At 32.8% G+C, this 25,412-nt stretch overlaps 1 protein-coding gene across 3 annotated transcripts in view; it reads left to right on the forward strand.

The window, feature by feature from the left end:
- dnc (phosphodiesterase dunce) overlaps nt 1-25,412 on the forward strand; it is a 341,190-nt gene that overhangs the window by 30,882 nt on the left and 284,896 nt on the right. The window contains exons 2-4 of one of the 3 annotated variants that reach the window (XM_081985112.1): nt 4,698-5,192; nt 9,119-9,378; nt 19,094-19,132. The exons of 1 other annotated variant lie outside the window; for it this stretch is intronic. In XM_081985112.1, coding sequence (XP_081841238.1) covers nt 9,290-9,378; nt 19,094-19,132 — 128 coding nt within the window. In that variant the 5' untranslated portion in view covers nt 4,698-5,192; nt 9,119-9,289. The remainder of the gene's footprint in view (nt 1-4,697; nt 5,193-9,118; nt 9,379-19,093; nt 19,133-25,412) is intronic. One more of the 3 variants, XM_081985118.1, reaches the window with a different exon arrangement.

Below are 25,412 nucleotides of genomic sequence, written 5' to 3' on the forward strand. Positions count from 1 at the left end.
AATAATTATTATTTAATTACAAATTGCATCGTAATAAAATCAAATAAAACATCCAATAGGTATTTTAATTGAACAGTATCCTGAAAGAATTTTGTGATTTGCTGTGGTAATGTTGGTTTAATTAAACCTCCCTTTTTTAACAGAATGCTGAATAGAGAGATTACACAAATTAGAGAATTTATCCCAAGTAAACTTTGAATGTAATATTGGAATACAAAGTTGAAAAACACGAAATTAGGTAAGTCAAACCAAATCATACAAAATAGCTTAACTGTCTTGAAACGTAACTTGTGTGGCCTATTCGAATTTGGTTCTAGTTTTTGCTTAAATAAAGTTTTCTTCATATGTATTATTGCAGATTAAAACTGGAGTTTTCCAACTTTCTGCTCAAATTAACAATCGTCTGCTAAATCAGGATATTATCGATTGCCAGAGTAATCGCTATCTATATTTAGGTTCACGTTTTTCTTTGAATCAGTCCCAGAATCAGATATATTGCATGTTAAACTCAAATTGAAATCAAACGCTTACTGGTCACATAACATTAATTTAATATTGTAAACACGAGCTCTTAAATGATTTGTTTGCCGATGTTTCATGCGAGGTTTAATTATCATTTTCCGTTTGCTGTACGATTTTACGACAGATTTAAAATGATTCTGTTTGAAGTAGTTTAGGAGATTTACGCTTTTAAAAACGATAGAAGGAGAATTCAATTATTTGTTTATTTAGATTGGCAACCAAATAGGGGAATTTCTATTCAATTCCAAAGTCGGAAGTTTCTAAAATATAAGCAATAATACGTGAGGTCCTAAGGGAAAATTTGCATATTTTCCAAAGGAGACTCAATATCTTTTTGTCAAACAACTTTCTTCCTGAAATAGCCAGCAATTTATTTTTTACACACACCTTTGAGAAAAATTTGCAACTTTGCTAGTTTGGGAAACCTCCTCTGAACAACAACCTACCACCCCACAAACAACAACGGTTTTGGATTTAATTTCCACCCTTTTCTACAACTTTGAGAGATAAGTCAATCATCGGTTTTTAGGTTAATCTTTTGACTTGAACCATACTCTGAATTTAATGCAGAAAAATTGTTTTTTCTTTTATTTTACTTTTTGATTCTTCCTATCTAAATTATTAATAATTTTAAACCTGAACAACCTTAATTAAGAAGATTCTACGGCATTTAAACATTCCAATAATTTGTATTAGATCATTATTGATTGTTTTCGGTTATTTACATTTGAAATAAAACTTCGTAATTTCGACTAGGATTTATTGCCAGATTCCAAGGTCTGATCATTATATATTTTCTATAATTAGTTTCATTAATTTACTATATAGAGAGTCACCCACTTTTTTCTGGTAGTAGAAAAAACATGCAAAGAGCATCAACTCACATAAGTTATCATCAATCAGTAGAACAAAACAATACACAGTCCAACACGAGAAGAAATACAGTACCTACACATTTTTTGAATGTGCGATATGCCTCTAGAAGCATTTTTGTATTGCCAGAAGCCTCTGAAACCTTCTTAAGCATGTCACGACTATTTTTAATGTGCCAGATGCCTCTACAAGCAATTTTGTCTAACCAGAAGTCTTTGAAACCTTCTTGGCACATTAAGATAACCTTCTTAAGCTTGTCAAGCTTGTTTTAATGTACCAGATGGCTCTAGAAGCATTTTTGTATTGCCAGAAGCCTTTTAAACCTTCTTGACAGATTAAGATAACCTTCTTAAGCTTGTCAAGGACTGTTTTAATGTACCAGATGCCTCTAGAAACAATTTTGTCTAACCAGAAGTCTTTGAAACCTTCTTGGCAGATTAAGATAACCTTCTTAAGCTTGTCGACTGTTTTAATGTACCAGATGCCTCTAGAATCATTTTTGTCTAACCAGAAGTCTTTGAAACCTTTTTGGCAGATTAAGATAACCTTCTTAAGCTTGTCAAGACTGTTTTAATGTACCAGAGGCCTCTAGAAGCAATTTTGTCTAACCAGAAGTCTTTGAAACCTTCTTGGCACATTAAGATAACCTTCTTAAGCTTGTCAAGCTTGTTTTAATGTACCAGATGCCTCTAGAAGCAATTTTGTTTAACCAGAAGTCTTTGAAACCTTCTTGGCAGATTAAGATAACTTTCTTAAGCTTGGCAAGACTGTTTTAATGTACCAGATGCCTTTAAAAGCATTTTTGTCTAACCAGAAGTCTTTGAAACCTTCTTGGCAGATTAAGATAACCTTCTTAAGCTTAGCAAAACTGTTTTAATGTACCAGATGCCTTTAAAAGCATTTTTGTCTAACCAGAAGTCTTTGAAACCTTCTTGGCAGATTAAGATAACCTTCTTAAGCTTGTCAAGACTGTTTTAATGTACCAGATGCCTCTAGAAGCATTTTTGTCTAACCAGAAGTCTTTGAAACCTTCTTGGCAGATTAAGATAACCTTCTTAAGCTTGGCAAGACTGTTTAATGTACCAGATGCCTTTAAAAGCATTTTTGTCTAACTAGAAGTCTTTGAAACCTTCTTGGCAGATTAAGATAACCTTCTTAAGCTTGTCAAGACTGTTTTTAATGTACCAGATGCCTCTAGAAGCATTTTTGTCTAACCAGAAGTCTTTGAAACCTTCTTGGCAGATTAAGATAACCTTCTTAAGCTTGTCAAGACTGCTTTAATGAACCAAATGCCTCTAGAAGCAATTTTGTATTGCCAGAAGGTTCTGAAACCTTCTTGATACATTAAGAACACCTCATTAAGTGTTTAATAGTCCTAACAACCTTCTTAAGCTTGTCAAGACTGTTTTTAATGTGCCTGGTGACTCTAAAAGCATTTTTGTATTGCCAGAAGCCTCTGAAACCTTCTTGGCACATTAAGAAAGCTTTCTTAAGCTTGTCACGACTATTTTTAATGTGCCAGATGTCTCTACAAGCATCTTTGTCTAACCAGAAGTCTTTGAAACCTTCTTGGCACATTAAGATAACTTTCTTAAGCTTGTCAAGACTGTTTTAATGTGCCAGATGCCTCTTGAGGCAATTTTGTCTAACCAGAAGTTTCTGAAACCTTCTTGGCACATTAAGAAAACATTCTTAAGTTTGTTTAGACTGTTTTTAATATACCAGATGCCTCTAGAAGCATTTTTGTATTTGCCAGAAGCCTCTGAAACCTTCATGGCACATTAAGAAAACCTTCTTAAGCTTGTGAAGATTGTTTTTAATGTGCCAGATGCCTCTAAAAGCCATTTTGAATTGCCAGAGGCCTCTGAAACCCTCTTGGTACACAATTAGGAACATCATCACGAAAAGGTAAATTTTTGCAATTGAATTAATTGCCATGCAGCAGTCCAGCTGAAATGTTGGATGAATTTAGTTGGGACACAAATTGCAATTTGCACCTAATTTACATTGATAGAACTTTTATTCTGCTGTTAAGTTTGTGAATTTAATTACTTTTTCTAAAATTTATTTATGTACAGTGTAGAAGGTATGTTTCAAATCATCTGTCTATCACTTCAAAATCAATACTAAGCCATTGTTCTGACCAAGTGACTTTGAAATTATAGGAAATATTGATCAATAAGCTGAATAATTTAGTATATCAAGCATTAATTCTAATTGCAATACGAGAAAGTGGATTTTTCTAGTTTTCTCGTATATACAATATTAATATTAAGTTGACTGATGTAGGTAGTGTGTCTTTTAACACAAACTCAACAATTCCCTTGGTCTTGTAAATATAATAAATTTAACAACAAGAGGAATAACAGAGTGTTATGCTGAAACGTGTGACACGCTATTTTCCGGTCCTTGACGTGGAAACGTTTTAGGGAAATGGAAACTCTATTTGCAACTTTTTGCTTATATGGAAACTTCGCAATATTCTTTCAGTTAGCAGGATTAAATGTAAATTTCCGGGTTATTTAATTACTACTCAAAACATCGGATTTTAAAGTAATTAACGTTCTTTGTTGGCGTAATTGTTTCAGCGTATCAACCAACTATAGTTTCATTTGAGCCTCAGTAGAATTACTGGTATTAAGAGTAATAAAGTAATTAGTATAGTAGGTTTTGAAAGTTTCAACGTCTTCCGTAAGAAAACAACAGTAATTACAGTCCTGACATTGATAATTATTATTATTAAATAGTAAACATTTTATAAATCGGTTCTTCACTATGATCGCTCAAAGTCAAGTTATGCAGAAATAGTGTTCTATAGTAATTTTAAAGGTATTTCAATTGAAAACGTCAAGAAAATGGAAAAATTACATGTCACCCGTCTAGGAAAAACGTATATTTTTCCTGTTAAAATTTATAGCCACCTCACTACCGAAATGTTCGGAATTGCAGTTTCGTGTTGCGTACACTTTCATGTGGTGCACCTACGTCGACTGGAAACTTATTCAGTTTTTTGCCATCTGACTAGAATATCCCTGGATTTAACCTTATGAAAGAGATACAAGAAAGGAATCTTTCGAGATAAAAAGTTTCTGGAAAACTTGTTTCAGTGTCCTCGTATTGAGAAAAGTTTTACGAGACCTTTTATTTGAAGTCCTTAGCGAATGTAATATTTTTCATTTATGAAATTTTCTTTGAAAGAGATTTTTTGGCGAGAAGTTTGCTTTAAAGTTTTCATAACTTCCGAATATCTAGTTACAACTCTAAGTCTATTAAGAGTGGTAACAGTCAAATAAATTTTCCAGAATACTTGAAAGTTCAACATATCCATTAACAAACAATATAGAAACAGTGATAATGAATTGACAGTACCGTGTACCATTCCTTATGAAGTCGTTATCCACGACCACTGCACAAAGCAGTTTTGATTACGTGATTCTGATCATCACGAACCAATCACAATTCGACTGAGGGCAAGGAGGGTAGAGTCGGGAAGCAAGGGGTAACCATCCCCTGCTTTCGTCGGCACGCTGGTGGGCGCCTGGAAGTGTTGCCTGCCCTGGTGCGGCGCCCCTGAATCTAAGGCGCCGTCCAATCGAAAGTCGGCGTCCCCCAGCACCATCACAGAATCACCAGTCGACACCGAACCATATCAAATCAGCGCACAATCCAGGGATTTGGTCAGTTCTTCGGCCTTAGCTATCCCCAGATCGCCCCAACAAGCTCCACTCACTGATATCCTGGAGGAAGATTCGGAGGTGCCGTTGGAGGAAGAGGACGAGGAGCAGACCCCTTTACAGGTAAGAAATTGTTTATTAATATTAAATATGATGATAGTGTGAATGAAGTGGAGCTCTACTCTTTTAAAGGATCAAATAGTGTTATAACTTTATTTGATCTTCATCATTTTGAGAGTATCCTAATCAATAATCATCTTCTTTAAGCAAGGATTCTCATAATAGTTTTATTCGGGTTCATGATTCTGAATCGTTCTGGAACTGTTCTCAAACTGATTTTGGCAATCTGCATGAAAGGGATAAGTATTTCAGTATACTGATTTACAGGACTATCCGCAAATTATTGTGCAAATGGTCCAAACCCATATCCACAACAGTTCAGAATCAAGAAATCAAACAAAGCTAATAATGCTTTTTTACCTATAAAAAGATAATATTTGCTTTACCTTCCAAAACTTTTCAAACGCATTTTTCCTGCCAGATTTTATCACTACTAAAGTGCTAATAGTTTTGGAAATATTTTTCCTTCTTGCACCAGTTTTGTGTCATATTGCATACAAAATAATGACTGTTTGATCGTCAGTAGATTCCTAAATTTTGACGTGTTACCAGTAAAAATGCTTAAGAGATCTAGTACTAGAAGTACTAAGTATAGTATTTCTAATATCCCAGCAGCGGACTAGTCTCATCTCTTTTTAATTTAAACAAGTTGGTGGAGACAAAATATTCCCAGAAAAATGTATGTATTACAGTTAATCACTTTGACAACTTATAATTAACTCCAAAATGGAAAAAATCTGAAATTACTCCAAAATTTATGCTCATACTCAAATAGTCCTGTTTTGTATGCCGTAAGTTGGATTGCGGTTTAAAGAGAGTGAAAGAGCAGTTCAAACAAATATTAAGAGTTTTTGAGGTCCCAAAAATCCCAAAATACCCGTAAAAAAATTTTGAAAATGTTAGATACAATTTCCATAAAAAAGTCTCGTAAAATATCTCGTTTTTCTGTTTGTTTTTGAACGCCTTGTATATGTTCAAATGTGTTGCGGTTAGCACGAGATGGAAAAGCAGCTCAAGACGAACATTTTGAACGTTTCACAGTCACTGAAACCCAAAAAATAACTGAGATACAGAATTTTAAAAATTTTGGATGCAATGTCCAAAAATATATTTAAAAAAGTCGAATAATTCAAAAACGGTTAGAGTTTTGCAAAAGTGTTCAGAATGACTTTCTGCACCCAGTGGAGTAGGTTTATACTCGCTTAGAAACTGCGTAAACTCGGTTATAACAGGCAGAGTGTTAGTTTCAAATTGAATTGTTTTTTGAACACCCTGTATATGTTCAATCCTGTTGGGGATAACATAAAGAGAAAGATCATTTCAAGGAGAACATTTTAAGCTTTTTACGCTCTGTAAAACCCAAAAAGTAACCGAGGTACAGAATTTTAAAAATTTTGGATTTAATGTCCAAAAAAATATTTAAAAAAGTCGAAGAATTCGGAAACCGTTAGAGTTTTGGAAAATACTCAAAATGTTATGTATGTAAAACCCAAAAAATAACTGAGATACAGAATTTTGAAAACTTTGGATACAATTTTCAATAAAAAAGTAAAAAAATGGTATATTTCAGAAACGGTTAGAGTTACGGAAATTTAGCAAGAGATTGAAAAATTTCAGAGTGACTTTCTGCAGCCAGTGAACTAGGTTTACAATTTGAAATTTGGTATTTTCTGGGAAAGCATTTCTTTAGACATTATTCGTTATTCTTCTTAGCTCTTCCAGTGTATCTAAAAGTATTAATGGCAACTTCAGTTTTGTTTGTTTTTTTTGTATGTTTCAAGAAACAAAAATAACTGTGACTTCTCTTAAAACATGTTTAAAAGCAAAAAGTTGGTACAAAAAGTGGTTAATTTATTTTGGTAACTAGATTCCTAATTTTATTTGTATTAGTCTGCTGGGGTATTGAAAATACTTTAGTAATCGTTCTTCCAGAGTTTTCAATGGACCGAAGGTATAACTGAGACAAAACGACTAACGCAGTGCAAAAGCATCATTATTTTATTGTCTCTTCTCAATAATTGATGGTACACGTGTTCTAACTGAATATTGCAACTTCTGTAAAGGTTAAACTCATACTGATGGTCAATTGAGCTAATTGAAACTCGTATAAGTAATTCCGTAGATTTGGTTCTAAAATAGTTTAGAGAGACGACAATAGTTTATTAAGATCAAAGAAAATATATCTTAAATGAGTAAACTTCATCAATGATACAATTTAGCATGTCAGCTTTGATTGAAAGGATAGCTAAAGAGTCAAAAACAAACTTTGATTCTAGACTTTGTAAAGAAAATTCTTGGTAGTACAGTGGAAACTCTGCAGAAAAGCTCCATGGTTTCTACAAGTTTAATTTAAGTTTACAGAAATTTTGAGACCTTAAATTGGGTTTTAGAGCTATCAGTATCTTTCTTATATTGTTTAGAGAATTTCTCATTTTCTTCAAAAAAATTTGTTGGATTTTTGCTTCATTCAGAAGAAGAGGCTTAACAACATTATGCAAGGTTTCTTAGCAGTCTCTGAGCATAATAACGCAAATATTGCTAAATAACTTTAACAAATATTTTAAATAAGTCAGCTGGAAAATCAAAGCAATACATTTTACCCTGCAGAAAGAAAGGATTTATGCTGAGCCAGCAAATAATTGTATTTATTATTATTACGAGCTTAAAAATGTTTATTTGGGTACGTCAAAGGTGGTCATGATGAATAGCGTTGTTTTGTGTACGTCAGCTAATGCTATTTTTGAAAAATTTGTAAAGGGACTGACGCACTTTCATTGTCGATACGGAAATTTCCAACTAAAACAAACAAGCGATATTTTTGAAAATTTCAAAAATAATTTACCCTTAAAGGATTAGAGAAAACGCCACGCAAACGCTCCAACAACCTTATCCTAGTCTTTTTGAATTATAGTAAAATCGATAACGAACGGTGTTTGCTATATAAAAGCACCGGCACAAAACCTTCAATACCCGATTTCCTGCAATAATTGACAAAATTTCTGGAAATATGGGAAGCTGAAAGTTCCAGACCAAATGAAAAATTATCGTAGCTGGTAAAATATTAGTCTCAATGCTTTTGTCGTGCTTCCCTTTTGTTACTGTTCTGACCTACTTTCCTGCAATGTATCTGATATATTTCAAGTTAACAAGATTAACTTTAAAATAATCTACCAAACATCCATGTTTCGTGTATCCTTCCTACCATTTGGAATATCCTTCAGATATGAAAGACATTACTCATGTGGTTTAAGCTCGTAAACTCAATGTTTTGACGCAGATTGACGCAAACATTACACATAATGGATTTGCTATAAAAAGGCTAAATCCCTAAACAAGTTTTCCCCGATAAAAAAAAAACTGATAACCGATAAGCGATAAAAATGATTTGTTTACATGATTTTCATAAAAATAGTGTTTAACACATACTTTGATCCACGCAACGCTGTAAGAACATACAGAGTTGAAAACATAAAATCAATTACCAGGACACGTAAATGCTAGTTAATAGCTCATAAAAGTAATAAGAATTTTCTTAAGTGATTCTAAAAAAGTGTAGTTTAGAAGTTTTTAAGAAGTAATAACTATAGTTTTCATAATACAGAGTGTGTCTGATGTATGTAAGGACATTTTATTTATTTTTAAAAATACAGGATTGGACAAATGAAAATGGTTCTGGATAATGTTTGAAACTTACTCTAAGTTTGCAAATTGGTTTATCTGGCTTTTAAAGTAGTGGGAAACTGTGCAAACTCTTGTTTGTATTTTTTCAGAAAAATCTGTAATAAAACTTGACACTTTTGATTAAAAATAAAGAACACAACCGACAATTTGAAAACAAAGTTTAAGTTTGTCACAACATTGTTCCAATGAGTTTTTGCCATAAATGCATCAACAATTTGACTAACACTCACTATTATGGTATTTTTTAGCCTTTGGGATCGCACTTCGGCTTCCAAAAAAAGAAAAATGCTCCATCGCCAACACTGAGCGGAAAAACGGCGAGTGGTAAAAAGTACCAAACTGCACGATCTGCAGTTAACTCGAGCACCTCAATCGAGGGTTCTGGAGGAGTACCAACCACGCCCCACACTCACGGGAAAATGCAGGCTGAACAAGGTTCCATCGGAGATCTGCAAAAGTACCACAATCGTTATCTGCGGAATCGGCGACATACTCTCGCCAATGTTCGGTAAGTCATTTTAAAATAGCTTTTCCATGACTGTTTTATAATATGCTTTTTACTCACTAGTTTTGAATAGATAATCACACTCGTGCGTAATGAGTCATTACCCGCTAATTTAATCCAGCCGCGGACACCTCCAATATATAGCAAAAATCAAAGTAAAATGGTATGACGTAACAGTTAATAGAAACATAAATGTTTTGAGTGTAACGTTTGCTTCTTCATTTGACAAATTTGAAATATTTTCAATTGACCGTTATTCCTAAACCTTTATTTTCCTTTCTATCACATTATTACGTCATATTTTGACAGATGACATTTGGATGTCAGTTACAGCTCTGTCTTATAATCCGTTCTAAACCTGGAAACCGTCAAATTCAATCTCATAGAGGTACAAAACAACATTGGTTAAATGCATTTTATACCTTTATCAGTGCATTTTTTGCATTTATAACATTTGGTTGTCTATTTCTGTCTATTTTTAAATATGATTAGTGAAATTCCTCTCCATAAAGCTGTAAAACCACAAACCACTCCTAAAATCCAGTAAAATCAGTATTAGCAATACCAAAAGTATTTTATAGCTTTATGATTGACATTTTGATAGTCATTTGGCTGTCAGTTACAGATTACAGCTATGTCTTTTGTTCTGGTCTAAATCTGGAAACTGTTAAACTCAATACCATAGAGGTACAATAGAGGTACAAAACAAGATAACAGAATTGAAAAGTAACAAAATCAGAGTGACTTTGGTTGCATTTTTGGTGAAGGACTTTGACGTCCTCTAGCGGCCAAACGGTGTTATCAATCAAGTCATGTAGGGATATTTCTGGAAAGCTTGAAACCTTCTCTATCTTTTGTTTTCTATGGCATTTTGACGTAACTTGTCAAATAAGGCAGTAATTTAGGGTCAAAGCAACGAGTGTCACAAAATATGTGATTTTATGGTGAAGGAACTCTGACGTCCTCTAGCGGCCAAACGGTGTCATCAATCAAATCAAGTAGGGATATTTCTGGAAAGCTTGAAATCTTCTCTATCTTTTGTTTTCTATGACATTTTGACGTAGCTTGTCAAGTCTAAGGGAGTAATTTAAAGTCAAAGCAACGTGTGTCAAAAAATATGCTAGTTTTACAAAAAGTGCAATTTTGGCAATTTTTATTTTGCTCCAGGACGGTTCCGATGCACAGCAAAGGACATATTTATACCAAAGGACCTTAAATTAGGTGAAATATGTAGAAAAAAAGCACTTTACATTTTTTCATTTTTAAAAAAAATTCCATTTTTCAATCATCAAAGGTTTGTCAGGTATCTTCATCCAAATCAGATTATAACCAAGCAAGTATTTTCTGGTTTTAATGCGAATACTTTGTCATATGGAATGGCTCACCACTGACCAATCACAAACTACCTACTGTCCTCATGACATGAGTTTTCAAATTAACTGTACAATCAATAGTTTATTTTAAAAACTTTATGGACCCATCCTAATTTGTTCTGGGACATCCTGTATAGCTTCTTTTAAATAATACTGAAAACCTTACAAAAATTGACAAATTTTGTGGAATTGCCAAAAAATTGCCAGCGGCCTCTAGAATAATCTTGAAAATGCCTCAATTGCTAAAAGCTTCTACAAGTGTCCTAAAACTTCTAAGAATTTTCTAAAATTATCAGACGCCTTTAAAGTTATCTTGGAAAATGTCAAATTCCTCTAAAAACATTTAAAAATTTTCTAAAAATTCCCAGAGGTCCGCTAAAAACTATGGAAAACCTTGCAAAAATTGCCAAAAGCCAAGGAACCTAAAAATTCTGGAAGCTTTCTAAAATTGCCTCCTGGCGACCTGGAACGCCATTTTGTCTGTCATTTCTTGAAACTACGCAATATTTCCTTTAAAATAAGGTGCAAGTCAATATTTTGACAGAAAATTCAAAATGGCGGCCTGCGACGCCATCAAATTCAATCCCATGAAAGTACAAAATAACGAACCATATTTGAAAAGTAACAAAATCGTTTTTCCTTATAGCTGTAGTGCAAATTGTCTGGCAAACTTCATCTTCGTGAGTAATAGCTATCACTACATGCTCGTTGAGTAATATACTATTACCTACGACCGTCAGTGTAAATACTTGTAGTTTTCAGTTACGTAATGTCCCTCTTTAGGCACAGTTTTAAGATTGGCCATAAACCAACTCGAAAACAGGAAGACACTTGGTCGTAGGTAAAGTTAAGTACGTCACACGTGCTCTAAGGCATTTTACTCATTCAGCACTGGTTATATAATATATCATTTAAGCGTTTTCAAAGAAAGGTGGATAACTTGTTGAAAAAAACTACTCTGAATTAAGTGAGTTGCTAAACCAGGACTTTACACTTGGGTGGTAGGAAAAGTATAGTACACACGTGCTTTTAGATATTTTACTCATGGGATTACACATACTAAAATGCTCCTTACAGCACTAGTTTCTTAATATACTATTTTAAAGTTTTCAAGAAAGGGTGGAAAATTTCCGTCACCTATTTTCAAACTTTGCCAGGAGTTAACGTAACGTTTTTAGCTTCGGAAAATCCCGCCGTTGCTTGTCGATTTTACGGGCTAACGAGTTTCATTTTTGGTCTAAGTTTTTATGGGATACAGGAAACCTCCCCGCATTCTTTGAGTTTAACGACCGTTTACGAGCACACACACGTTTTTACGGTCATTTTTCAGTGCGCCATAAATTTTTGCCACCATACAACGTTTAACTTCCTATATTAAACTTTTGACGTTTCAATTAAATCAAACTTTCATTTATCTAGAACGATTTTGATAATATTTATTTAACTGTTGCATACATTTTCGTTATTTACGCATCGATATTTACGAACGATCTTAATGATCCTAAAGTAAACGAGACGCTTTATGGGGCCTCCATTTAAATCAGCGCTTCTATTTACGCCTTCAACTGACCTGTTTTAATTAGAACAGTCAAAGTGCAAATTCTTTTTAGCACTTTCTGTTTGTTGCGACGAATTACATTTTTAATTTAATTTGGTTCGTTAGTTCGTTTATTTGGGAAAAACCGGAGTTGAAAACACTTTTTACGATTTATTTTGTTAAATATTAAGTTAGGTGCTGTTTGAGCACTTTACCAAAGTCTTTGTTTTTAAAAAAAAATATTTTCTTAATAAAACTTCTCTTTTTTTTCATCTGCTTTACCTACTGTTTTGTGCCATTTGTTTAATTTTCTTTTTTTTACTGATCTGATCTTTTCATGCTTTGTACTCTTCATTTTCTTCATTGTTTCCTGTTTCTTTTTTCCCACTTTTCAACCCTTTTTTAGTTACTTTTTCTCTCTATTCTTTTTTACTTCATAGCTTTTAATTTTTAGTTTGTTTTTCTTTTTCTGAAACATTTCTCTTCACAAGAGGCAACAAGGAAAAAAAATTTTGAAGAAACAAAATGATACTTGTTTGAAAATCATATGACTCATCTTCATTCGTTATTTGACAAATGACGGATTTTTTGTATTTTTTTTTTTTCGTTTTTTGTTAACTTACCTTTACGCAAGTTTATTTGCATAAATCTTTTCTGTCGCCCCTGTAGAACATTCGTACCAAATATGTGTATTCTACCTTTGGAATCAATGAATCTGCAGTCAAGTTCCCATCAGAGCGAAAACAAATATTTTATTAACCACCCTGTATTATCAAAAATAATTTTATACTATGCATCTTAATATTCGTTAAAACTTGTGTATACTTGTGTCTTCTCTACTTTTCACATAGTGTTTTGTTGTTTTCGTATTTTCTTGTTTCTTTTTCTTAGATTTACACTCTTTTTTATTTTGCTCTTTCTCGTAGTTTTTACTTGTCCTGATTGTTTGTGTGCTTTTTTTGTTTATTTTATTTCTGGCTTTCTAAGCCTTCACCTTACTACTTATTACTACAAATTTCCTTTCTCAAATCATACTTTTTAAACATAATAAAAAAGGTTTAATTTTACTGTCTTCTTCTGAAATTGTCAAGAAATGTACAAAATACATTTTAACTTTTAATTCAACTCTAATCAAAAAGAAAGTTCTTGTGAAAAAATTATACTTTTTGTAGGATTTCCAGAGAGAATTCTCAGCTAAATTAGGCCTGGTTTGTGCAAAAACTGAAGCTTTTTTAAACTAATCTTCTCCCATTAAGTTTAGTTTATTCTGACAAAAAAGAAACAGCCAAGGATTAACTTGTTAGTTTAAAGTTTAACCATAAAGCTTAACGAAACATTTAACCGGAATTAACTTCGTTGACATTTGTGAAAGCTCTCCTTTTTAATCCGGATTATCTCTTAGTGAAAATATGAATTAAGTAATAGTTTTTACCTTTTAAATAGTGATGAGTAAATTACCAGTAAAGTAAATATTTTACTTGACCAGGAAAATTTTACTGCTAAATTACTGATAAATTACAAATACTGTGTGTGTGTGTGTTTCTGGCAGTTCAAATTTGAAAGATTTGAAAATTTGTTGCATGAAACCAGATTTTTCTAAATAACTCGAAAACGGTGAAAGTTACAAAAAAATTGAAGGCAACCAAAAATGTTCCCAATCAACTCCTTAACCCAACACGCTAAGTTTGCAGGACCGTTTTTGCTTCCAGTATACAGGGTGTGCAAGAAAATTATGGTTTACTATTTTTCTCATCCTGTACGCAATTTTTAAGACAGATTTTTTTTACTCTAAACCACTGGAAAGAGGAGCTCAAAACGGTTCTTTTAAGTGGTTGAACCACCCTGAACTCCCAAAAATAAACGAGTTACAGGGTGCTCAAATTTCAACTGATTTGAAAATTTGTTGCATTAAACCAGTTCTGGCTAAATAACTCAAAAATAGTGAGAGTTACGAAAAACCTGAAAGAGATCATAAATGTTTGTAAAGAACTGCTAAACTCATCCCTGAAAATTTCACAGTTCGTTAGTGCCGCTACTATACAGGGGGTGCATGAAAAGTGTAGTAATTTAGATTTTTTGACCACCCTGTAAGCAATTTTTAAGATAAAATTTATTGCTTTACACCACTGGAAATAGGAGCTCAAGACGGTTAAATTGAGTGCTTCAACCTCTCTGAACTCCCAAAAATAACCGAGTTACAGGGTGCTCAAATTTCAAACCACAATTTCAACTGATTTGAAAATGTATTATATCAAACCAGTTTTTGCTAAATAACTCAGAAAGAATAAAAGTTACAAAAAATTTGAAAGAAAACTAAAACGTTTGTAAAGAACTGCCAAACTCATTCCATAAAAATACATAGTCTGTCAGTGCCGCTACAATACAGAGGGTGCATGAAACGTGTAGTGATTAAAATTTTTTTGTCACCCTGTAAGCAATTTTTAAGATAAAATTTATTGCTTTACACCACTGGAAAGAGGAGCTCAAGACGGTTAAATTGAGTGCTTCAACCTCCCTGAACTCCCAAAAATAACCGAGTTACAGGGTGCTCAAATTTCATACCACAAATATTGCACAATTGCACAATTGTTGCATTAAATCAGTTTTTGGTAAATAACTCAAAATTGGTGAGAGTTGCGAAAATTTTGTAAGAAATCAAAAATGTTCGTAAAGATTTGCTACTCTAACTCTAACTCATCCCTGGAAGTTTTACAGTCCGTCAGTGCTATCTATTATACAGGGCGTGCACGAAAATTAAAGTGATTCAGATTTTTGACTTTAATAAAATTAATGACAGCCATAAAAGGAAAATAATATCTTTCAAGTGAATTTCAATTAGAACCATAAATTTACTGCTAAAATTAATACGCCCATCATTACTTTTAAATATAAGTTTTTATTATTTTACTGTACTGGGTTATTGTTTTGGTAAAGAAGGCAGTCAAAGTTATTTTATTGAGCACAATTGTAGAATTAATACATATTTGAACAGACAGGTATGAAATACTGCTCGTATCTGTTTAGTTAGGTTGTGTAAGTGTTTCAGGAAAAGTAATTAACTAATGAACAAATCTAATTTCCTTTCATAATTTTTCCACCAGTTCTAAATTACTTAGTTTCATCTTTATAGAGTTACTTACCTCCAATAATAGATTTAAAACAAAGCATCTAGCAACTACAGAATTAATTTCGTAAGATTACTGAAAAGTTCAATTATTCATTAAAAGTTTCACTCAAAAGCAGCTTGCTAGTATACGAATTTCAAAACTTCTTTGTATTTCAATGTGCCAGAGACAGCGAACAATATTAGGTGAATGGTCTTGGAGATGATATGGGAATATAATTATTTTCTTGACGGTTTGCCTTAAAGGCATATTTTAAATTTTATTTTAACCTTTCCCTTTTAACAGGCTATTTGGTTGAATTCACATTTGCTTTTGATAGGGTAAACGAATATAAAAGGTAAAAGTTTACAACTCTAAACAAATTGAAATATGTTTGAAAACTAGCGGCAATTCTTTGATGTCATAAACACCATATTTCAACATGTTTTACATATTTTTTTTTTTTTTGTAATAAAAATTTATTTTTGAACAATTTAGTGTCTGGATTGTCATTAAGGAAAGTGTCAGTGAAACAAATATAAACCAATTTGAAGCATTCTTTAATTATTCAAACTTCCACGATTTTTCCACTTTGCTGAAACAATCAGACAAAGAGTGTTTTAGAATTTAACTGTCAGCAAACAGTTCCACTTGTCATTTATAACTAGCTCGTTGTTTGCACCAGACCTTGTTTTATTCTTTTTCTCATTACTTTCGTTATGGTGCAACCTTTTCTTCACGACTTCAAATAAGGGAAAAATAATTGAATGAATGAACTGAGGAATTTGAATTGCTGTGTTCAGTGTAGTTGATTTTTAGATACAAAAATTGTTTTGTTGAAAGCTTTCTGTTATAAAGCTTCAAAACTGTAAAAGTGTGCTGGTGTAAAAACACATTTCAGAAGTTTTGAGTTCCAAAAATCTTTATTTTTCAGAAATTATTAAACATCTTGTTTATAAATAAACACCATGAAACCTTAAAATTATTGTTTGTGTAATGTGACAATAGGCACCAAAAAACCTGATTAAACTTTATCCTAATCCCTTTTTGCCTGTTATCACCAGACTGCTTCCCTAACTGTAAGATAATTTGTTGAAAGCCCCTATAGTATGCCAGGCTGGGTTATAAAATGGGATTTGCTGAAGTAAAGCAGATAAGTCCCAATACATTTATACTGAAAATTGAACATTTTTTTTCAGCTTTGGTTGCACTTTTCTTTCGGGATTAGTTTCTCCAATAGGCACTTTTGGGAATTAACCTTTTCCAAATATTTGTAGCCCAGCTGGATATTTATGGATTGGTAAACCAGTTCAATCATTAAATAGTATATTCTCTCCAGGCAAAATTTTATGTCCCATATAAATCATAAACATAGAAACTAATAACCCGTAAAATGAACTCAGCGTCATGCAACTTTGATTGAAAAATTACGAGCTTATTTATTTTCTCTGCGGTCATTTTGTGCAATTATACCTAATTGAATGTTTGGATTAACAGCGTAAATACTGCGAGGTTTTGTTACTATATACAGGGTGATTTACTTAACTTTGAACATCCCCGTAACTCCTCTATTTTTCATTTTATCAAAAAATTACTTAATATAAATCTTGTAGATTTTGTGTCTCAAATTTGAGCAACAAACACGTGGATAAACAACAAAGATATCACATGGTTTTAAAGGATAATTTAGCTAGGCAGTCACGTGACCGTTGTCAAAAGTTATAAAAAATACAAAAAAACACACTTTTTATATCGAATGCTGCAAGAAAACGTTTCTAAATCCTGATTTTTGCAATTTTTGAGCATGGTTTGACAGTTTTGACGTTAGTGACAGTTGTCACGTGATTGTAGAACACTATTTAGCTGGACGGTCACGTGACAATTGGCAAAATAACTGTCATAATTCTCAGAAACACGTTTTATATCTACTGCAAGAAAACGTTTCTTAGCCCTAATTTTTGCAACTTTTGAGCATGGTTTGACAGTTTTGACGTTAGTGATAGTTGTCACGTGATTGTAGAACACTATTTAGCTGGACGGTCACGTGACAATTGGTAAAATAACTGTCATAATTATCAGAAACACGTTTTATATCAAATACTGCAAGAAAACGTTTCTAAATCCTGATTTTTGCAACTTTAGAGTATGGTTTGTCAGTTTTGACGTTAGTGACAGTTGTCACGTGATTTCAGAAGACTGTTTAGCTAGACTATGAAGTGACAATTGTCAAAATAACTGTTAAATCTCAGAAAATCGTCTTGTTTCGAAAACTGTGATAAAATGTAATTCTTGCAAATTCTAGTAAAATTTTGACAATAGTGACAGACATCACGTGGTTTTAGAGAGAACTGTTAAAATTGATATAATTTCAAGGTCATCTTCGAAACAGTGCCAGTTACAGCAAAACGAACCTTAGATTCGAGTTCCTCAGGTTGAAATTAGTTAAAAGGGTTACTTGGATCCAGCAAAAGCCAACATGGTTGCAGTTAGTATAGCAGGCCAAAAAATGGATGTCACTATTCCAGAAAATCGTGAATAACTCGCTCATTTGAAACATTCTGTATATACATATTAGGTGATAAAAGAAAGCTAATAAATGGGCATATCACGTGACTGTGAGCGGACATGGCTAAGTTGGCCTGTTTGGCCGCTAGAGGGCGTCAAAATTGACTCTTAATTTTAGTAGTTTTTACTAAATATCTCACGAATCATGAATCACGAATTTTCAAACACTTTCAAGGGTCGGTTGGTTTTCTCGAAAAAAGAGAGGAAAACCGACATTAAGTTCGTGTTCCCAAGGTCAAACTTAGTAGAAAAAATCACTTTGATAGGCTGACCCCTAATAAGACCGCGGTCAGCATAGTAGGCCCAAAATCTCTAATTTTTTACGCAAAATCCAGTCTATTTTACTGATTTTTCTGTATACAGGGTGTCTCAGAATAGCGGATGAATACAAGATGTTCCAAAAAAGTGAAAAACAATTTTTAGTTTTCGGAAAATATCTCAAAAACTGTGTTAAAAGAAAAAATGGTCAAAATTGTCAAAAATCTTGACTTTGACGCCCTCTAGCGGTCAAACTAACCCACCAACCACCTTTTTCGACTACGCCGTTAGAAAGGCTGTGGTCTTTATTATATTTTACCTTCAGTGACCTTTCGTCGTAACTGTTAAAATAACTGAATTATTTTAGGTTAAAGCAAAAGAGGTTATATCACTTTGAAGGTTTGTGAAGCTTAAGTTTGACGCCTCCTAGCGGCCAAACGATGCAACCGATTAACTGAAGTTGGCATATTTTTGAAAAGCTTTCAATCTGAGCTATCTTTTCACTTCAATTGCCTTTGGTCGTCAACTGTCAAATTAGCGAGTTATTGACCATTTTTGCAAAAAGTTCACGAAAATTTTGCTCAAATTAGAGACTGCTTGATTAGAGGGGTTGTTAGAGCAAAAACAGTTGAATATCGATACAAACAAAATTGGTCATTCTAAGTTTGGTTTGTTGGTCAAATTTGGAGGAATAAAGTAGACACAGACATCTACAAGATTCATATGTGGAAATTTTTTGTTAACATGAAGAATAGAGGAGTTAAGGGGGTGTTCAAAATTCAATAAATCAACTTTGTTATTGTTAAAAATTGAAAGTTTTTTAAGTTTTTTAATGATCTTTCCACAGAAAACACAAATTTTAATCTTGATCTATATTTCAGCCCATCGTCGAAAAGAGACCTCGTCCTAGACATACCTAGGTGAGCAGACACCCCTTTGGTTGTATCAGTGTCAGTAAACGTAAAATCCCTTAATTGTTCATTCCCTTTGGTCGATGTTCTGTGTTGTGTTTGCAGCAATGCGTAATTTATGTTGAATAGCCTCTTTAAACACACAGAGAGAGCCGTACTTCAAGCTATGTAATTGCCAGAAATGCACAACTGTGCTCTAACAATGGAGTGTTTTCAATTAATTTACCATACCTTTTTCAGAAATTACACCCCATTCAATTTAACAGATTTAACTATTGCGGTAACCACCAACCAAACCAATTTGCCACAATCAAGCTCATTTTCAGTCCATTTCAAATACATTTTTCGTTCGAAGAATCCATGGACTTTCCATTCTATTTCTACGTTTCGACCCGTTAGGCCGTTAACAAGTTTCCTTCGTGCTTGTCGAAAGTTGTAATTAAAAATCTCGAATTCCAGGTTTTAATTCTGCAGCTGTCGGAAATTGCATCTTAATAAGTGAAAAGGGTTCGACATTGGAAATGTATAGTAGTGCTGAATGCCTTTAAATTGGATACAAATTTAAATTTCCGTTTCGCGTTACAAAAGTGAATAGGAAAATTGATACTGTGCAAAATGTTTATTTGAGATGAAAACTTTTTATTAAATGCATACGTTTTTATTGGAGAAAGCTTGTCATGTCAAGAAAACCAATTTCTTACATAAACATCAGATGTACGTGGTCAAGTGTGATGTCAAGATTGAGTTAGGTTAGGTTAATTTATAATGGAAAAGGGGTTTCCAAATCTAATTTCCGATCTGACCGCCTAAGAGGCTTTTGGTTGTTCAGAGAGACCTTTTTGACTAGTTTTGGAAGTTCTAATTGATTAATAAAAGACTGTTATTGTTGAAATAGATTTTATTGTTTGATGTCAATTCAGGAATATGCCAAACATTCATTATTGGTTATAAGTTCCTAATAGACACTAGTGCCGTAATTGAATTTTTCTACATCCAAAACTAACCTAAAGGCAAAGAAAATATATGAAAAACGATACCTCGTTGACGTGAATTCTATGAATTCTGACATTTAAGCAGAATTCTAAACCTGTCAACATTTGTCTGAAAGTTCCTATTCCAAAAACAGTCAGCTACAAATTTCAAGATGATTGCAATCTATTTAAACACCTGGTTTCTGTAATATAGTTCTTCAAGCAATCATCTTGGAATATTTGTTTGTAAATCACTATTTGCTGCCTGCTAAAACCAGATCAACCATTCAGCACATTATTCCTCTCTTCTTTTCTGAAAAAACTTAATTCTTCTTTAAAAAACATGTTTAGTATTTAAACTCAGTCAGTCAAAATTTCAACATTTTGGGTAACTAACCAGCTCAATAATTTTAAAACATACTTTTTCTCTTCTTTTCTGACCCTGAAAAAAACGTAATTTTTCTTTAAAACATGTTTGATTTTTGAATTCAATCAGTCAGTTTTCTTTCAGTAGGTATTTTGGACCAATTGGCCAGCTCAATCATTTCAACACATTCTTCCTCTCTTCCTTTCTGGCGCAGAGAGAACTTAATTCTTCTTTAAAATATGTTTGGCTTTTGAAATCAATAAACCAGTATTTTTTCAAAATTTCGGAGAAACTAGCCAGCTCTTTAAATTTTATGTTTAGTCTTGAAACAAGAAAGAACAAAATTGTGAATTTCGAATAAGTATTAAAATGTTTAGAATTTACTAACATAAAACACTTTAGGTAGAACCCAAGAATAGTATCTTAGTAGGATTTACTACATTCTATAAGGTCAAAAACCAGGTTCAAACCTTCTGAAATAACCTAAAAACAGGTGTAATGTAACATGATAATTGGGCTTTAAATTCAATTTTGTTGCTTGAAATACTTCAAAATCACTTCACTATATTTTGAATCAAAAACACAGTTTAAACTTAATAGAATTAAAAGGCTCATACTAGGATTGTGTGGTTGTCAGTACTTGAAAACCCCTGAAATATCAAAATTGACAAATTTTCAAGTTTCATCTTTTAGGATAAGATTACAGAGGCTCCAAAAAACAATTTTAATTTCTTAAATAAATTTAATGGCTGAGAACATTCAAAATAACAAATTTCTGAGACAGATCTTAGCAAACAGCGACTTTCCAGTAGAATTAACTGCATTTTTAGTTCAGGAGCAGAGTTTTTAACTTTTTAGAACAATATAACCGGTGCCAGAAGACAATTGTAAGCTTAATCTAAAATTTTGGTGTTAAAAACGCTTCAAAATCACTAAAGAATCCAACATGACAACTTTTTAGGTTAGAATCCTCTAACCAGTGTCTTTTGACTAGACATTACTGCATTTTAGGGTCAGTAATAGAGTGTTCTACTTATTAAAACAAGCTTACAACTCTCGCAAAGTTATTTTAAGCTTCTAACTAAATTCCCTTGTTGGAAACATACGATTCTAGTACTTTTTGTATCAGAATCATAGAACAGTGACTTTCCAGTAGAACTTACTGGTTTTCAAGTTCTAAAACAGAGTTCTAATCTTTGAGTCTACTATATTAGAGGTCCTACAAAACAATTTTGAACTTTAAACTGAATTTTATTGTAGAAAACGATTTAAAAAATCACTAAATAATCCAAAATTACACCTTTTTAAGGCAGAATCTTCTGTGTATTTTGATTGGACCTTACTGCATTTTAAGATCAGTAACAGAGTGTTTTACTTATTGGAACAAGCTTACAGAATTCTTGCAAAGTAATTATAAGTTTCTAACTAGTTGGAATTTTGGCACTTTTGTGTCGGAATCATAGAACAGTGACTCACAAAACAAATCTGGGGTTTGAACTAAATTTTGTGGTTGAAAACTCTTAAAAATTACTAATGCATCCAAACATCACAACTTTTTAAGTCTTTAAGAATTCGCAAACAGTGTTTTTCAACTAGAACTAGAAGGTCGGTAATAGAGTGTTTCTTTAAGATTTTAGAACAAGATTACAGATGTTCCACAAAGCAATTTTAAGTTTCTAAGTAAATTCGTGGCTGAAAACATTCAATATGGTTATTTCTGGCACAGAACTTTAGAATAGTGTCTTTCTAACTTAATTTTGCGGCTGAAAACGCTTCAAAATCACTAAATAATCGAACATAACAACGTTTTTGGTCAGAATCCTCGAACAGAGGTCTTTCAACTAGAACTTGCTGCATTTTAAGCTCAGTAACAATTGACTAAGAAAGTGTTTTACCCCATTTTTTGGATAAGAATTAGAGAACAGTGTTTTCCAAGAAAAAATTAGTAAATTTTAAGTTCTGGAACAAAGTTCTAACCTTTTAGAACAAAATTATAGTTTGGAAGTTGGAAACGCTTCTAGATCACCAATAACATACAATATGGCAACTTGTCAGGACTGAATTCGATAATATTGTCATTTAAGTAGAATTTTCTTGTCTTTTTCTTCTGCGCTTTATATTAAATTTTGTGGTTGTAAACAAATAAAAATGAAGGATTTGCGATATTTTTTGACTGAGATTACATTATTACACGATTTGAAGTTTGAAATAGCTTAATATTGAAATGTTGACCTGCTGATTGCTAGTGAAACTCATTCTCTACACAGTGAAAGAAAAAAGTGTTTTCAAACCAACTAATAAAACATCAAGTAACATATTTCTAGACATAAGACAAAATTTTAAGGTTGGGTTGGGTCAGAATCATGGGACAAAGCCTTTTTTACTATATCCTAAGGTTAGAAATATTCTTTCAGTATTTTGAAACATGATGGTAGTAAATGTTATAAAACAGGATTCTGACAATTGTTGTAAAGTCTTGGACTGAGCAGTTGATGACCAAAATTACAAACAATTAACATTAAAAAAAAATCATGTAAACCACCCTTTATAATTTTAATTAAACACTAATTACGTTTCATAACTAGAAGTTAATGAGAAGGAATTTCATTTCCTCCCTCTTGTGCTTTATGACCACCTTATTATTCTAGTTGACGACTCAGGAATGGTCGCGGGAATTTGCTTTAATTAAGTGTGGAAGCGTAATAGTTCCTGGAGGGTCTTGTCTGACTGTAAAGTGCTGCACCTTAAAGAATCTCATCGAGTTATTTACCATTACAAGCACTCCATATTTATCTTTTGCATTACTCTTCCGGCAAATAGAGTGGGGCGAATATATGGAGCTTTGCTGTCTCATTTGGAGTTTGCCGGGACAATAGAGTACGGCAACAATAAGCCAAAATGAAAATTTCGCTTTGTGTATTTGGTGGATGGAAGCTAGTTTATTGTATAGTGCAAAATTTAAAGCCACTACAATCAAGTTAGAATTATTATTGTTTGTCAGAAACAAAAAATTGTCATTTTAATAATGATCACTTTGTATTTCTTCTAAGAAAATAAGTGTTGCAAGAGTAGTTGTTGCAATGCAAAATTTCTATAAATAATAGAGCGAGAGCTTAAGCATTCATTGATCCACTAAAATCCGATATCTAAGTTTAGAGCTTGATTTCTCGAGCTCCGGCAAAATTTTACCACAGTTTCGAGGTTCGTAAAAGCTCCTAATATAAATGCTTTCCTCGGTAAAGTTGAGGGTGGATTATGCAAAACGGTAATTTTGTCGAGTTTTTTAACCGAAATATCGCCTCGGGTAGTTTGCCTTTATAAACTTCTCTAGCGTATCTTAGAGAGATTCTTCAGTGGTTTTCAATTGAAGTGATTGAAAGACGGGAACGTAATAAAATCAACCTCTTTGTCAATATGTCACTCAAATTGGTAGGGTCGATCAGAAGGAAATTATAAATAATGTCTTATTTCTGTCAGAAATATTCTTTGAGAACTTTATATTAAGGTTGAATGATTCTTTGGATTTGCAATCTGTTTCTGGCAAATAAATTCAAGTTAATTTAGTTCGTTCAGAAAACTGGACCTAAAAGGAGTATAAAGGCATCGACCAGAACATTACATGCAGACTAGACCTATAAAAACAGACATCTGGAGTTCTGGCTGTAAAGCAGTGTTATGGTCGACTAAACCCAAGTTTAGTGCAACTTTTCACGGTTTCTATCTATATAATAATTCAGATCACTTAACTGAGTTTAAAGACTTAGTAAAGAGGGCACGTACTTTCCTGGTTACCCTTACAATCCCTGGTGTCAAATAAATTTTGCAAACTAACCCTTAAAAAATATAATTTGAGCTTTGTTACGTAGAAATCCTACCAAAGGTAAATATAAAGCCCTTTAAAGGTCAATAATAACTAATCCGGTTAATTTACGGACAGAAACGACCTAGTTAACAATATACGTTTGAGTTTCCGATTCTGGGATAAGCTGATTACTGGTTTTGGAAAATGGGCAACAGATTTTTGTTTGTTTGTGATGGTCTTTTAAAGCATCAGTGATTATTTTTATACCTCAACGGTTTATGGAGAATACGTTGTTGATGATTTCCAAAACACAAAATTTTAAGTTTAAAATGATATTTTAGCTGAATTTATAATGTTTCTTAACTAGGCGTTTCCAGAAAGTGGTGCAACTTGACATATTAAAAACAATCTTAATTACTACGGGAAAAAGTAATTATTTACCTAATTGAAGAAATTAGAAATGTTTCCAGTGATTTAATATTTTCCCAAATACAGAAATCAAGTAATTTATCAATTTTTATAAGGTTAGGTAAGGTTACCTACCAGTTAACAAAAATTACGTTACAAGACATCCAAATGACGTGACAAAATGACATTTGACGTTATTAAACGTTAACTTAACGGTCAAATGTTACAGCAATAGTGACGTTGTTACCAATAATGACAACACACGGTAAATGTAACGTCCTGTAACGTTTTACAAGGCTATACAGGGTGGTCCCCAACGATCCATTATAAGAAAATCGTCATAATTTTAATTCTGCAAAATTTGGTAGTATATCATGTCACTGGATAGGAAATTTAATGAGAATTGCAAAAATGTGCTTAAAACTGTAATTTTCTCACTGCACAAAAGTTTTAAAAGCGATTTTGTTTGTGATTGTCCTTTCAAACTGTCTTTCTGACTAATCATATTTTGACACCGCTTTTGTCCCTGACTGTATCCGATTTTGTTGTGTTTTTTATGCCATTAGGTAGGAAATTTAATGAGAATTCCAAAAATGTACTTAAAACTGTAATTTTCTCACTCCAACTAGGTTTTAAAAGCGATTTTATTTGTGATTGTCCTTTCAAACTGTCTTTCTGACAATTCATATTTTGACACCGCTTTTGTCCCTGACTGTATCCGATTTTGTAGTGTTTTTAAGT

Source organism: Ips typographus, linkage group LG8 (genome assembly GCF_016097725.1).
Source record: "Ips typographus isolate SLU linkage group LG8, UJ_Ityp_2.0, whole genome shotgun sequence".
NCBI lineage: Eukaryota > Metazoa > Arthropoda > Insecta > Coleoptera > Curculionidae > Ips > Ips typographus.